This window comes from Mixophyes fleayi, chromosome 12 (genome assembly GCF_038048845.1).
Source record: "Mixophyes fleayi isolate aMixFle1 chromosome 12, aMixFle1.hap1, whole genome shotgun sequence".
Taxonomy (NCBI): domain Eukaryota; kingdom Metazoa; phylum Chordata; class Amphibia; order Anura; family Limnodynastidae; genus Mixophyes; species Mixophyes fleayi.
In genome coordinates, this window is record NC_134413.1 from 83403150 (window position 1) to 83420115 (window position 16966).

The window sequence follows — 16966 nt, forward strand, 5'->3', positions numbered from 1 at the left end:
CTGGTCAGATCTCTGGGCTGGTAGCACACAATGATATGATGTGAGGAGGAGACTGGTCAGATCTCTGGGCTGGTAGCACGCAGTGATATGATGTGAGGAGGAGACTGGTCAGATCTCTGGGCTGGTAGCACACAATGATATGATGTGAGGAGGAGACTGGTCAGATCTCTGGGCTGGTAGCACACAATGATATGATGTGAGGAGGAGACTGGTCAGATCTCTGGGCTGGTAGTACACAATGATATGATGTGAGGAGGAGACTGGTCAGATCTCTGGGCTGGTAGCACACAGTGATATGATGTGAGGAGGAGACTGGTCAGATCTCTGGGCTGGTAGCACACGATGATATGATGTGAGGAGGAGACTGGTCAGATCTCTGGGCTGGTAGCACACAGTGATATGATGTGAGGAGGAGACTGGTCAGATCTCTGGGCTGGTAGCACACAATGATATGATGTGAGGAGGAGACTGGTCAGATCTCTGGGCTGGTAGCACACAATGATATGATGTGAGGAGGAGACTGGTCATATCTCTGGGCTGGTAGCACACAGTGATATGATGTAAGGAGGAGACTGGTCAGATCTCTGGGCTGGTAGCACACAATGATATGATGTGAGGAGACTGGTCAGATCTCTGGGCTGGTAGCACACAATGATATGATGTGAGGAGGAGACTGGTCAGATCTCTGGGCTGGTAGCACACAATGATATGATGTGAGGAGGAGAACAGCAGTCTAATAGGGGCTGATGGCTCCTGACTCTCCCACTGGACAAATATGGTTTCCTCATTAGTTTGAACTGACAGAAGAGGGTGTACAATAAATGATAGTTTTATTGACTGAATAAGCAGAATATGTGACTCTTTTCTGTAATAAGTGTTTATTACTCACCTGTGCTGATATCTGTAGGGATTTCCTCCTCCTTACACTGCTGATCACCTCTCACATACGTCTCTTCTTCTCCCTCTATAATATCTACTTTAATATCAGTCAGAACATCATCCTAAATAGCCCATAAAACAATAACAATATCATATTTAATAATATTTGATTTAATATTTGAGGTGAAACAGAAGAATATCAGTGTATAAGATTCACACAGATTTTTTTACAGATCATATTATGGATTCGGTGAAACCCTAAAATCTACCTGATTCTCCTGTGGGATACTGGGATTTTCCTGTGTACAATCCTGTGAATAAAGAGGACGGAGATATCTCTCTGGGGTATTTCTGTTACTGGATCCATCTGTAAGAAACACACAGTGACTGATTACATTGCATAAATATGATTATCAGATGATGTGTATCTAGGTGGCCTCCAAAACTGCTCCACTTTACAATAAATGAAAGTCTCCTCTTACCCATCTTCACATTCTCATACAGACCGTTGGGTCCTTCTAAATTCTCCCACTGCTCCTCACACTTTATAAGAACCTGACAACACAATGACACAGTCATCACCCAGACACATCCCCTAATGTTACTGTATAATGTCCCATTCCCAGCAGTCACCTCTCCAGTCACCAGCTGAATGATCTTGTTGGTCAGTTCCAGGATCTTCTGGTCATTGTTTCCCTCACGTATCAGTGAGTGAGGTTCAGGCACCGTGATGGGGCTCTGGGTCCTGCTCAATCCTCCTGACACACAGGGGAGGCTCCTGGGTGTCACACACTCACCAGATCTCTTTATCACTACTGTGTAATCCTGTGTATGGAGAGAGATATCAAGGTAAATGAAGATCCACATGTTTGGAATTTTATTTAGGTGTTAATCATGCAAAACATACAATAATGTTCTATTTCATAATCGTGATTCATATCCTACATGTAACTGATTCCTATATACAAGAGAGTGGCAGCTCCGGACACCTTCAGTGGTCCCACCTATCTGAGTCCTCTACCTACAGCCGCCCCCGCGGGTCTATCATCTGCTAGGATAAATCAGTGCAGACAGTAAGATGAGTTTGAAGTGGGGGCTTGTAGTAGACAGAGGACTCAGAATGGCCGACTTATGGCAGATAGTAGGTGAGGTAAGTGCTGTATACACACTAATAGACAGTGCATATAGGAAACAGTTACAGGTAGGGCAGTGGTTGTATGTGTAAAATAAAGCATTTCTTGTCTATTTTGCCAATTTAAAAAGAAACTCCAGAAAATGAAAAACATCCCATAATTGTAAAATGAGTTGAAAAGTCTCAGTTATTGATAGGAAAAAATAAAAACAACACACTGTGGTCAATTCAATATATCCCAACATCTGTGAAGATTGTGGGACTGATACTTCTATCTGAGACTGTCTACCTGCTGCTCATTTACAGCTGTTCAGGGGAGACGACTGAGGCAGAGCAGAAAGTACGAAAGTGAGAATGGTCACCATCCTGTGAGCCAGAGAGGAGGATCATGGGAAGAATAAACTATAAAATAAAAACGTATCTATAGAGGATCTCACAGAAGCTAATGGCCACAAATAATATTGTTCCCAGAATCCCTCACCTCTCCAGTCATGTCCCCGTTTTATTTATAGCAGTAAGAATGATGTCACTGTGACATTCCCAGAATCCCTCACCTCTCCAGTCATGTCCCTGTTTTATTTATAGCAGTAAGAATGATGTCACTGTGACATTCCCAGAATCCCTCACCTCTCCAGTCATGTCTGTTTTATTTATAGCAGTAAGAATGATGTCACTGTGACATTCCCAGAATCCCTCTCACCTCTCCAGTCATGTCCCTGTTTTATTTATAGCAGTAAGAATGATGTCACTGTGACATTCCCAGAATCCCTCACCTCTCCAGTCATGTCTGTTTTATTTATAGCAGTAAGAATGATGTCACTGTGACATTCCCAGAATCCCTCTCACCTCTCCAGTCATGTCCCTGTTTTATTTATAGCAGTAAGAATGATGTCACTGTGACATTCCCAGAATCCCTCTCACCTCTCCAGTCATGTCCCTGTTTTATTTATAGCAGTAAGAATGATGTCACTGTGACTTTCCCAGAATCCCTCACCTCTCCAGTCAGCAGGTAGATGATCTCCAGGGTGAGATGTAATATCCTCTCACTCCTGTCCTTGTCCATCCTTAGGGAATCAGTGATTTACACAGATCGGGTTTCACCTTCAGTTGACTTCTAGTAAAAGATTCTCTGGTTCCTCACAGATCAACTGTCTAGGAATAAATATAATAATCATTATAAACATCACAGAGCAGACATGTAAGATATTAAAATATTAAACACTGAGGGTCTCATGTAGAGTTGGGTGTAAGAGAGTTTTCTTTGCGTAAAAATGGGATTTTTATACTTACGTAAAATCAGTTTCTCTTAATCCGTTGGGGGATTCCGGGACCTTGGGGTATAGAGTAGGGAAAGGCGAACACTGGCACTTTAACTTTAGTTAAACTGAGCTCTGGCTCCTCCCGCTCTATACCCCACCTCCTGCTAGAGGCCAGTCTATGATTTAACCAAGCCCGCAAAAAGGGAGATTGGTTTCTCTCTAAGAAAAGAGAATAATCTTAACAACACATCATTCTCTTAACAACCAGACGACATGTCAAACAGAAGGAGAAACCAGAGTGTTAACGGTGGGCGCCCAGTGTCCCCCAATGGATTAACAGAAACGGATTTTACGTAAGTATAAAAATACCATTTTCTCTGACATCCTTTGGGGGACACCAGGACCTTGGGGACATACCAAAGCTGTCTCACGGGAGGGAACGCTCAGAAGAAACGGCCCGAAGCACCTTTCTCCCAAAACTTGCATTTCTAGAGGCAAACACATTAAATCTGTAAAACTTTGTTAAAGTGTGTACAGAAGACCACGTGGCCGCTTTACACAATTGTTCACTGGAGGCACCATGGCGTGCTGCCCAGGAAGCACTTACAGATCTTGTAGAATGCGCCCATAGATTATCTGGGACAGGCTCCCCAGTCCCACTGTAAGCCTGGCGGATAACAGCCGAAATCCTCCTAGCACTGGTCACTTTAGAAGCTGGCCAGCCTCTTTTGTGAGCATCATAAAGAATCAAAAGATCCTCAGTTTTACGTAATTTCTGAGATCTTTTAACATAAATTTGCAAGGCACGAACAACATCTAGATAACGAATAGACTCATCGTTATCGGAAGAGGAATCAGATAGAGCCGGAATAACAATATCCTGATTTAAATGAAACTTAGATACAACTTTAGGAAGGAAGGAGGGCATTGTTCGTAGAACTACCCTATCCTCATGAAAAACCAACAGAGGAGGCTTGCAAGACAAAGCAGCAAGCTCTGAAACTCTGCGTGCTTTAGAAATGGCCAAAAGAAAAACCGTTTTCAAAGTTAGAAATTTGAAATCCACCGAATTCAAAAGTTCAAACGGTGGATGCTGTAAAGCCCTCAACACCAAATTCAAATCCCATGGCGGAATCGGAGGAATATAATGAGGTTGAACATGGAGAACACCTTGAATGAAAGTTTGCACATCAGGTATGACAGCAAGTTTTCTTTGAAAGAAGATTGAAAGAGCTGACACCTTACCCTTAAGAGAACTAAGACGCAAACCTGCATCCAAGGCATCCTGCAAGAACCTCGGTAACCTGGCCAGACGAAAAGAATACGTAGAATATCCCTTCTTTTCGCACCAACCAATATATGTCCTCCAGACACGATGATATATTTTCGCCGAAGCCGGTTTTCGAGCACGGAGCATGGTCTGCAACACCCGATCCGAAAAAACCCTAGCTCTTAGTATCCTGGCCTCAACAGCCACATCGTTAAAGCCAGACGTTGCAAACTTTGATGGCAAAAGGGACCCTCTGTTAGCAGGTCTGGGTGTATTGGCAACCGCCACGACCGACCTCCTGCCATGAAAAGTGCGTCGGTGTACCAGGCCCTGCGTGGCCAATCTAGCGCCACTAGAAGCTCTGGAACACCCTCTCTCTCTTCACCTTTTTCAGTCTCGCGGAAGCATGGCTATCGGAGGAAAAAGGTACACTAAGCGGTACCTCCAAGGAACGGTCTATCGCGACTGCCCCGGGATCTCTTGCACGGGAACAGTAGCGGGGAACCTTGTGATTCAACCGAGATGCCATCATGTCGACATCCGTTTGACCCCATTTCACCACTAACTGTTGAAACACCTCCGGATGGAGAGACCATTCTCCTGGATGCAAAGTCTGCCTGCTTAGGAAGTCTGCTTCCCAATTTTCTATTCAGGGAATGAAGATGGCCACGAGTGCCGAAACATGAGCTTCGCCCCACAGAAATATTCTGTGAGTCTCCCTCATGGCCAAGGGACTCCTGGTGCCGCCCTGATGGTTGAGATATGCCACTGCTGTGACATTGTCCGATTGAATCTTTACTGGCTTTCCCTGCAACAAGTGTTGCGCACTTCTTAGAGCATGAAACACTGCGCACACTTCTAAGACATTTATTGTAAGTTTGGATTCCTTCTGAGTCCAAAGCCCCTGAAACCGAGCCTGAAGACATACAGCCCCCCAACCTCGAAGGCTGGCATCTGTTGTTATCAGAATCCAATACCAAATTGAGAACAAGCGTCCCCTGGCGATTCTGCTTGTGTAACCACCAGATCAGCGACTGACGCGTCTGCGGAGACAGGCGAAAAACCTGACTCGCCAGATTCTGATGGGATTTGTTCCATTGCGACAGAAGTTCCAATTGGAACTGTCTTGAATGGAACTGAGCAAACTGAATCGCTTCGAATGACGATCTTGCCCAGAAGTCTCATTGCAAAACGAATGGAAGGTTTCCTTGCCACCAACAGGGATTTCACCATCCTCTGCAAGGCAAGGAACTTGTCCTGAGGAAAGAACCACCCGTCTCAGACAGATATCGAATAAGAGACCCAGAAACACCATCCGCTGGGATGGGATCAACTTGTACTTTTGGAAGTTGATAATCCAACCGTGCGACTTCAAGGTCTGGATTACTCCCTGAATATGCAACAGAAGCTTCTCTGAAGAATCTGCCTTTAAAAGCAGATCGTCCAGGTAAGGGATGATTGTAATTCCCATGGCCCTTAGCAGAGCAGCCATAACCGCCCTGATCTAGGTAAGATACGTGGAGCTGTGGCGAGACCGAACGGAAAAGCCTGAAATTGGAAGTGCTCTGATCGGACTGCAAACCTCAACAGGGACTGATGACCCTTCCAAATAGGCACATGGAGATATGCCTCTTTGATGACTAGAGCCACCATAAATTCTCCCTGTTTCATGCCGAGAATGCACGAGCGTAAAGACTCCATCTAGAAGCTGGGCACTCTGACCTGTGTGTTCAAATACTTTAAATTGAGAATCGGTCTGAAGGAGCCGTCTGGTTTTGCCACAAGATAAAAATTGGAATAAAACCCTAAACCTCTCTGAGAATGAGGAACCGGAAAAATCACTCCGGACGAAAGAAGGAATTAAATCGCTTCTGTTAAAGCCAATCGTTTCCTCGGACAAGACGGAAGCCCTGTGGTGAAGAACCGTCTGGGAGGAAGACCGAGCAGATCGATCTTGTAACCCTGATTCACCACTCCCCGAATCCAGCCATCGGTAGTGGACTGACACCACCGATCCCTGAACTGCAGAAGACGGGCTCCTACCACTGACGACAGCGGAGGAGCAAAAAACCCGTCATGCAGACTGTTTGTCTGCAGGCTTCGCAGCTGGACGTCGAGCAGACCAGGCCTGACGTCCCAGCTGCAAACCACCTCTAGGGGAAGATGACTGACCTTTAGAAGATTGGCCTGAGGAATATTGTCCCCGAAATCTTCCTGCGGAACGAAAAGCCCGAAATCTGGACATCCTTTGCTTGGGAGCACTGACGGGAAGGAAAGTGCTCTTACCCCCTGATGCTTGACTAATAATGGAGTCAAGCTGCGGTCCAAACAAAACACCTCCAGAAAAAGGAATGGACTCAAGAGCCTTTTTAGACTCTACATCAGCCTCCCAGGACTTAAGCCAGAGAGTACAACGCGCTGAAAACTGCTGAGGAAGAAATGCGCGCTCCAATCAGTCCTGCTTCCATAGCAGCCTCTCCTAAATAATCTGTTGCTCTCTGAATCTGCTCCACTAATGGAAGCAGTTCAGAGGACGGCCTGCCTGCCAACAACCTTCAGACAGTTGTTCTGACTAGCGTTCAACAGCTTTGTTAACCCACGCTGATGCCAACGCCGGCCTCAAAGAAGCACCTGCTGCCGCAAAAATGAACTTAAGAACGGTCTCGACCTTCCGGTCTGTACCATCCTTAAGAATGGCCTGGTTAGGAAGAGGAATAGTAGTTACCTTTGCTAACCTTGCCACAGCCACATCCACCCGAGGAAGCTCTCCCATTTAGCGAGAAATTCAGGGGGAAAGGGATAACACGACTGCAGTCGCCTAGACACCTGGAACTTCCTGTCTGGGGAAGTCCAAGGTTCTCACAACAAATCTTCAAACTGGGAAGAGGCCGAGAAAGAAAACGCCTTTTTCTTGCGCTTTACAAAAAGAGAAAATTCAGCAGCCTCAGGGACTTGTTCCTCAGGAAAATCAAGTACCTGACGCACAGCCTGAATTAACTCCTCGACACCCTGACGATGAGTATGAACCTCCTCCACCATAGAAGCAGCATCTATGTCAGAATTCAGTGGTAACTCACCCTCTTCCTGGAAACCACAATCAGAATCAGACTTATTTCCCTGAAGAGGTGCCGCCACCCTCTTCCGCCTACCTGAGGAAGACAATGCGGCCGATTTCATCATCCTCTCCAAGGGGGAAGAAACCGCCACCAAACCTTGTACCGAAGACGCAAGGACCTGTACCCAGGGTGGTTCTACAGACTCCATCAGAGAAGAAATAGACAAACCCTGAGCTGAATCTGAGGGTGGAGCAGCTTGAGACTGTACCCTCTGAGCAAATAGTTCCACCATATTAAAGAGAGACCGAGCCCAGGCAGTCTGCTCCATGTTTGAACAAGCAGCAGCTGTTTCAACAGGAGTAGTCTCTGTGGTCCGACAGGTTACCCACAGAACCTGCGCACCTGACTGGCCAGATGGTAACTTAACATGACATACAGCACAGGTGAAACTTAGCATAGTAACACCAGCCCTACCACGTGTAGATTTTTCCCTCTCTGACATGTTAACAGATGGGACAAAACAGTACAGTGAAATACACACAATACAGATAACAAACAGCACACAAACTACAAAAGAAAGTGAGCCTGCGATACAGCCAAAAGCTCCCAATTGTAAAATACTACAAACGTTTATCAAACCACCCCCCAAACCTTTTACCTTACAGAATACAGGATAGAAAAGGGGGGAAGCTGGAGCTTTCTAAAATGGCTGACTATTCTGGTGTCTGCACATGAGGAGTGAGAGACTACCATGGAAAAAGTGCATATGAGGAAAACCACTCCCCCCAGGGCCCAGCACTGGATTTGGCTATCGTCCAAGTTATGACAACCTCCTCGGCCAATCCAGAGCCTAGCAGGGCTCACTAAGTTAGTGACCCTTGCCTGACCCTGTACCCTGAGCTAAAAATAGATACACTCTTTAAACCCAATAAAATGACTTTTTTAGTAAAAAGCAGCCAGCTCAGAGAACACACTGCGTTTTCTACCCCCCCCCTCTCTCAGCACTATGCTGAGAGAGGGCTTCACTTACCTGCTGCCAACCCTCCAGACGCAGTGTGTGCTGTAGCTTTTGCTATCTGCACCAGGAGGACGGACACAGCCTGCGGCGACTATGCCTGGCTCCTTGAAGGGCCCAAACATCAGAAGAGGGAGCAGGCACCGCTCCCCCCACCCCCGCAGACAGCGCAGAGCCGTCCATGCTGTGCGCTACATATAGAGGCTCCCCTGCTATTAAAACAATCTCTCCCCGCCAGCAGCAGCCGCAGGAGAGATGTAGCGACAGAGCCCGAAGAGAGGGAGGGGAAGCAAGCTTACCCGACTCCTCTCATAGCAGCGGGACCTCTAACTGACAGCCGGCTACGCGGCTAAGAGTGCCGCCGGCTGTCAGAACCACGGAGACAAAGTCTCCACTAACATAAAATAAAAATCTAAATTGGCTGCTAAGTAGCCCAGTGCACAGCCCGCTCGCCGGGCACTTAAACTAGACTGGCCTCTAGCAGGAGGTGGGGTATAGAGGGGGAGGAGCCAGAGCTCAGTTTAACTAAAGTTAAAGTGCCAGTGTTCGTCTGTCCCTACTCTATACCCCAAGGTCCCGGTGTCCCCCAAAGGATGTCAGAGAAATACGCATTTCCCTACTTCCTAAACACACAAAAATGTATAAGACTAAGTCCTTATACAGAGTGAGACACATCTAACACTTACTCCCCTGTACACTTACAGATTCTGAACGGGGGAGGGGAGGAGAGCGTAGGTCAGTACAGTAAGGACATGTCACATAATGTGTGTACTATGTAGAGGTGGAAACAGCAGCAGATCAGTCAGTCTGGAGGCACATCTGTTGTGGGTGCTGGACCCTGCTGCACGATATGTTCTGATGACGGACCTTGGATAGTGTAGTGGGGCAGCTGTCTGTGGGGTGAGCTCCACCGCTGTGTAACCTGCGCAGTGAATCTGCTGCTGAGTGGCTGCGCTCAGCAGAGCTCCTGAAGTAATGGGGAGGGCAGGAGCTGGGTGACACAATGCTGCTGGTTGTGGGTGTCTTCAAATTCCAACGCGTTTCCTCCTGGTTGTGAACTTCATCTTGGATATGGTGTAAGTGTCCCACTATCCCGGGTTATAGTATTAAGATCAAAAAGATAAATCAGATATTGTTAGATATCTCGGGTGGTGCACTCACACATCAAAATTCAATTAATCCAAAACAAAGCTCAAAGGAGAGAATGTGATCCAAATGGAGCACTCAGTGTTACAGTACTGTATATAATCATGTCTTTATTGTTTCAATTTAAAAATTCATAAAGATCCCAACTTATACTCCATAAGCCAGCGAAATATTTAAAAACAGTGTTTATGTCACAAGAGTGCAAGTAGTGGTCTAAAATAGCAATGATTAACTGCTAAGCCTCACTATGTGGTATATAAATGGTATCATTGTATTATTCATCAATCTGTATACCATATATAATCTCCTGTTCCCTATATAATAGTTTACAATTTTGAGGTAGGGAAGTCTTAAACCCTAAATCTTGAACATATCCTAACAAGAAAACCCTCAAATTATATCCATCAATAATGATAATTTTCCAATTATATTGATAGTACTTTTATAAACAAGGATCAACTATCTTGGTAAGGACTGAGATGGAAAACCTGATATATAAAGACGGTGGCTATTGAAGTAGGACACCCTTGTGATAGAGGGTATAGAGTTACCCAAATGAGAAGCTCTCATCTAGGGATTGTAATATCTTTCATTTAGGGATTAACTTCTAACTCTTTCATTCAACATTCATCACAATGTTTCACTCATACAATCCAACCTGCTAGTAAACTTAGACTACTATCTAACTTTCAATTCCATCTTCTATTATAAAACGCTTGTTTGAACGAACAGGTATTACATCAACATAGCCAGGTGAACGACGACGCGCATTTCGCTGCTCCCCTTCTCGAGGGTGCCTTGAGAAGACGACTCCATTGGTGTCTATAGTAATGGCAGGTGTGAGGGCTCGAACCTGTTTAATTCTGATAGCGTGTAGGAAAGACTGTCAGTCATAACCTGCACTCAGTGTAATAACGTGTATTAGGGTATATGGGGTGTGATAGCCCTGTAGGAGATCCTACACGAGGAGTAGGAGCGGCTCCTTACATTGCTAGGATTAGGGGGACAGTTCTGGACCTACTGGGTCACAACATAGAGATCATACTATCCAAGTGATCATCATCATCATCATAATTTATTTATAAGGCGTCACAAATTGTGTAGTACTGGACAATCATCTTACAGATATGACAAACATGACTACAATAAGTATTATGACTTATACAGATAACAGTGACATGAATACAATTAAGTATAACGTTTCCATGGATGGTCTCGAACTAGTATTAGTGGAGGACTGACATTAAGAGACGACAACAAGGTCGTACAAGGGAGACGGACATGAGGATGAGAGACCCTTCCTGTGAGAGCTGGAGGGAGACCGAGGACTTAAGGTTGTGGGATACATATGTTATATAATAAAGAGTATAATTATGTCTGTTTGCTTGAATGTAGGAGGGACTCCTGGAGTTACTACATTGCAGATGGGGGGTCTCCTGTGTACTGAGCGGCTGTCATGTATCTGCTCATTTTCTATTGAGAGTAAGAGGTAGACTGTCATGTGATCGTAACACTAGAACCTATACAGTACCAGGGGATGGGGGCTAGTCCCCAGCACTAGACAAGCTATGTGTTAGTAGCACTTGGTGAGGGGTGGTTGGGTAGGAGGTGATAGTAGGGGGGATGTGGGGTAATGGGGGTAGAAGGAGGGGGATGGGGGCTAGTCTCCAGCACTAAACAAGCTATGTGTTAGTGGTACTAACATCGCTGCGCAACATCGCTCGCATCCGGCCCTTCCTCTCCCAAGATGCCACCAAATGTCTTATTCACTCTCTAATCATCTCCCGCTTGGACTACTGCAACCTCCTCCTTACTGGCCTCCCCCACTCTCATCTCGCTCCTCTTCGATCTGTACTTAACGCAGCCGCTAGGCTCATCTTCCTTTCTCGCCGCTCCTCTTCTGTCTCCCCCCTATACCAATCCCTTCACTGGCTCCCCTTCCCCTACAGAATCCTGTTCAAGCTCCTCACTCTTACATACAAGGCCCTTGCCAACTCCACTGCACCCTACATCTCCACCCTCCTCTGTATTCATGCTCCATCCCGCCCTCTCCATTCTGCCAATGACCGTCGCCTCTCTCCCCCCCTGATCACCTCCTCCCACGCGCGTATCCAAGACTTCGCCCGTGCTGCCCCCCTCCACTGGAACAAGCTCCATCCCTTCATCAGAACTTCCCCTAATCTGTCCAGTTTCAAACAGGCTTTAAAAACCCACCATTTTCTTAAAGCCTTCCAGTCTCCCACTTAACTTCCTACCTTTTCTTCTGCCTCTTCCTCCACCCTTAACCTCCGTTCCTCCATCTCTCCCCCGTGTCTCTCTGTCTGTCTACCCCACCCCTTAAATTGTACGCTCCTTTGAGCAGGGTATTCTCTCCTCCTGTCTTCACCACTGTTAACTCTGCTCTCCAGCTACTTAGCCCTCCTCCTTGAGGACCCTCATTCCCGCGTCCCCTCTCGCTCCTCTCTCCTCTAGGGGTCTCCCTGTCATCCGTGCCTTCCCTCTTGGACTCCGTCGTTGGCGGACCTTCCCCTCTCCCCTCCTCCGCCCCTCTAGCGGTGCTTTGAGCTCACTGAGTTACTGTGATTATTGTTTACTGTACTGTGCTGTCTCACCTCGTATTGTAATCTCGTTTGTCCCTGTACGGCGCTACGGACACCTAGTGGCGCCCTATAAACAAAAATTAATAATAATAATAATAAATAATACTTGGTGAGGGGTGGTTGGGTAGGAGGTGATAGTAGGGGGATGTGAGGTAATAGGGGTAGGAGGAGGGGATGGGGGCTAGTCTCCAGCACTAGACAAGTTATGTGTTAGTAGCACTTGGTGAGGGGTGGTTGGGTAGGAGGTGATAGTAGGGGGATGTGGGGTAATGGGGGTAGAAGGAGAGGGATGGGGGCTAGTTTCCAGCACTAGACAAGCTATGTGTTAGTAGCACTTGGTGAGGGGTGGTTGGGTAGGAGGTGATAGTAGGGGGATGTGAGGTAATGGGGGTAGAAGGAGGGGGATGGGGGCTAGTCTCCAGCACTAGACAAGCTATGTGTTAGTGACACTTGGTGAGGGGTGGTTGGGTAGGAGTTGATAATAGGGGGGATGTGAGGGGATGGGGGTAGAAGGAGGGGGATGGGGGCTAGTCTCCAGCACTAGACAAGCTATGTGTTAGTGGTACTTGGTGAGGGGTGGTTGGGTAGGAGGTGATAGTAGGTGGGATGTGAGGTAATGGGGGTAGAAGGAGGGGGATGGGGGCTAGTCTCCAGTACTAGATAAGCTATGTGTTAGTGGCACTTGGTGAGGGGTGGTTGGGTAGGAGGTGATAGTAGGGGGGATGTGGGGTAATGGGGGTAGAAGGAGGGGGATGGGGGCTAGTCTCCAGCACTAGACAAGCTATGTGTTAGTGGCACTTGGTGAGGGGTGGTTGGGTAGGAGGTGATAGTAGGTGGGATGTGGGGTAATGGGGGTAGAAGGAGGGGGATGGGGGCTAGTCTCCAGCACTAGACAAGCTATGTGTTAGTAGCACTTGGTGAGGGGTGGTTGGGTAGGAGGTGATAGTAGGGGGGGGGGATGTGGGGTAATGGGGGTAGAAGGAGGTGATGGGGGCTAGTCTCCAGCACTAGACAAGCTATGTGTTAGTGACACTTGGTGAGGGGGTGGTTGGGTAGGAGGTGATAGTAGGGGGATGTGAGGTAATGGGGGTAGAAGGAGGGGGATGGGGGCTAGTCATGGTGTGTGAGCCCCTCTGTGGTGTATGGGGTGTAGCTGGTCTGGGTACTAAGTCTCTCACAGCTCTACCATTATAATAACCAGCTCTGCTATTACTAACAGCCTTCTGCTGACTGCAGCACAATGAGGATTATGTAGCAGCTGATGTGAGAGCTCAGCCGCATGTATGAAGCCCTGATGGCCGGGAGGCTGCACATAAACATGGGGTAACTCTATGGGGGTAATTCCCGCTGCCTGATATATTATTATAGGGAGATATTACCTCAGCCTTATAGAGGAGCCGGATGTAGCGATCCAGATCCTAAGATGGCGTCTGAGGAGGATGTGACCACGCCCCTTTGCAGTGTAAGGTGTTGTCAGGGGCGAAGATAGATCTGTAAGACCAATAGTGTGTGGGAGACTACGGGAAAATGGCCGCCGCTGTCCTGCACTGAGGACAACACAGAGATGGAAACTATTTATTTTACTCATATTTAAACCTGCAGAGCCCTCCCCTCTTCACACCTCTCGGTATAACTATCCCCCGTTGCCCATATTAGATGGATGTATATTAGATACATAACCTACAAATGTTTGGTAACAGTCGGAAGACAAATTTTCTATAACTACTGTCCTCAGTGCAGGACAGCGGCGGCCATTTTCCCGTAGTCTCTCACACACTATTGGTCTTACAGATATATCTCCGCCCCTGAGAACAACTTACACTGCCCAGGGGGCGTGGCCACATCCTCCTCAGCCGCCATGTCAGAGCCTGGAGCGCCGCCCTCAGTCTGTACAACATCCGGGCCCTGTACAAGGCTGAGGTAATAATATAGTTCCCCCATGTTTATGTGCAGCCTCCCGGCCATCAGGGCCTCATACAGAATCCATCCCCTTATACATATCACATAGACTATTAGTTTATGTCCCTTCCCACCCTACATGTCAGCACCATCAGTCCCCACAGCCAGTGTCTGACTGGGTCCTGCTGCAAAGCCCAGAAGGTTCTGTCCTTCATAAAATATCCATTAAATAGATATTACCCAGAATCCCTCCCACAGTCCTACAGACTGACACCATTTGTTTGCATTATACATTTATAACACTATGTAGATCATTATATATATAATGAAGGCAAATTGAGATGCTCTGATACTGTTTAAAAAAAGATTATTGTTACGCTATAAAATGATTTTCATTTTTTGTCTGTGAGTAACTTTATTAAAACCAGTCATAAAATCCAGGAATAGTAACAATTGTTAATAAAATGAAATTAAAGCAAATTGCATTGTATATTGTTACTATTTGAGTTTATAATTATTCTTTTATTTCAATCACTTTCTTTCTCTTAAAGAGTCCTCGGGATTAAATAGATCTGATTTCCTCTATCATCATCATCATCATCATCATCACCATTTATTTATATAGCGCCACTGATTCCGCAGCGCTGTACAGAGAACTCACATCAGTCCCTGCCTCATTGGAGCTTACAGTCTAAATTCCCTAACACACACACACACACACACACAGACAGACAGACAGACACACAGACTAGGGTCAATTTTGATAGCAGACAGTTAACCTACTAGTATGTTTTTGGAGTGAGGGAGGAAACCGGAGCACCTGGAGGAAACCCACATAAACATGGGGAGAACATACAAACTCCACACAGATAAGGCCATGGTCGGGAATCGAACGCATGACCCCCAGTGCTGTGAGGCAGAAATGCTAACCACTGAGCCACCGTGCTGCAATTAATGTTTATGTTTTATTGAATGTATGTTGCAACATTTTTTTTTTTACATTTATGTCTTAGAAGATTGCACACTTTGACAAAGACAAAGTTCCCAGATGTGGAATGTGGGTATGTATGTTCTAGGGCAATAAATAGCAGTATCTGTGTAATATTATATGCTCTGTGGAGCTGCATGTTTTCCAGTTTGTAAATTACCTCCAGTGGATCCAGCAATTCTCTGGTTGGGGTTTCCTGATAATAACGTTACTGTAAATGATGTTTCTTCATTTTTGATACGAGAGCATCAATATTGGGGCATTTTGATGTCAGAGCAATTTGGATACAGTCTTCAGCGTCCAATCGATTTCTCTGCTTTGTTTTTATGTTCGTTAGAGTGGAAAATCCTTGTTCGCAAAGGTAGGTTGTTGCAAAAGGCAGCAACTTTTTGACTGCCTCCTCATGTGCAATTTTGATGCCTTTGCAGTTGTTGACATCCAAAAATATGACAGATCTGCTTTGTTTTCAAATGCAATACGTGCTTCATTATTGCATCGTAGCTCAAGAAGTGCCTCTGCCAACCCTTGAGGCTCTTCTGGTACAACAGCAATTTTACATTTAAAGGGGTCTACAATCCAACTGACAGCATGTGAATCGGCAGCATTACCCCCAGGGATTTCATTTTTACCCCATTTGGGGTAATTTACCCCTGTTCCCTGACCACTGTTCTAGGGCAATAAATAGCAGTATCTGTGTAATATTATATGCTCTGTGTGGCTGCACTTTGTCCAGTTGGTAAATTACCTCCAGTGGATCCAGCAATTCTCTGGTTGGGTTTCCTGATAATAACGTTACTGTAAATGGATTCCTCATGTACTTTCAGCAGCTGGATGTCTTGTACCATCTAGATAGTAAGAACCTCTCTCGTCTTTTCTTTGGACGTCATTCAGGAAGTTAAGGACATTTCCTTAATAGACATATTGATGGCTCCTTTCATTTACTAGTTGCACAAACTACTTGGTGTTATGATGTCACAGGATACAGGAAACTGATGGCATGTAACAATTTCCTGGGGAGATATATATTTACTATTATACATATTTGCTATACAGTGGTTCAAGTTTGATTAAGGAGTTGTTGGCCCTATGTGGTTTTACCAGAGATCTGACATGGATGGAGACTCTTTGGTAGTGTACAGATTTAGGAATGTACAAGACTATATGCACCATATATAACCAAGAGGACATTGCTAATGTCATTAAAACATTCAAAAGAACAAATTGAATGAGGGTCTTAATAGTTAAAATCACCATCACACTCAGCTGTGGGTTACGTTACATGGACACATATCTCACCAGAGTATGTAATTTGGGATTGACTAACCACATGGCAATTAGAGCTGGTCCCCAGGGAGCCAGGTAGTGAGAGGAAATCAATTTATCCCCTCACACAGGAATCAAGTAGAACTGAACCACTGACCCCTATATATCATCAGACAGGCACACACAACTGCCTCTGCGGGTGGGCAGAATGTCCATCATACCGTCTGTTATTTCGATGATCTGATTGGTCAGTGAAGAGTTCTCTAGAATATTGTCTAAAGAGAAGGAAACTCTTACAAGACCCTGTACAGTTTTAACCAGCATATCACCCAAACAGGCTCATCTTGTGGCATTGCTAAGGGAAGCATGGGGCAATCGGCTGAAGATTCAGTGAAATTTATAGAAGGACAGGTCCCTTCTCCTGCAACCAGCGGACGTGAAGCGAGCTGCTGGGTAAAC

The 16966-nt window shown here is 46.0% G+C and overlaps 1 protein-coding gene and 1 long non-coding RNA gene across 2 annotated transcripts in view; both read right to left on the minus strand.

Annotated features, from left to right (window-relative positions):
• The window catches only part of LOC142108407 (uncharacterized), an 87556-nt gene that overhangs the window by 38139 nt on the left and 32451 nt on the right, over window positions 1-16966 (minus strand). The window contains exons 8-10 of the mRNA XM_075192029.1: window positions 1382-1434; window positions 1149-1266; window positions 890-1001 (exon numbers count right to left, since the gene is read on the minus strand). Of these exons, the coding sequence (XP_075048130.1) occupies window positions 890-1001; window positions 1149-1266; window positions 1382-1434 (283 nt within the window). The remainder of the gene's footprint in view (window positions 1-889; window positions 1002-1148; window positions 1267-1381; window positions 1435-16966) is intronic.
• Window positions 1499-13811, minus strand: LOC142108610 (uncharacterized). Its single transcript, XR_012680183.1, has 3 exons — window positions 13737-13811; window positions 3006-3163; window positions 1499-1704 (listed from the first exon to the last, which is right to left on the minus strand). It is a non-coding gene; the product is annotated as an uncharacterized LOC142108610 (long non-coding RNA).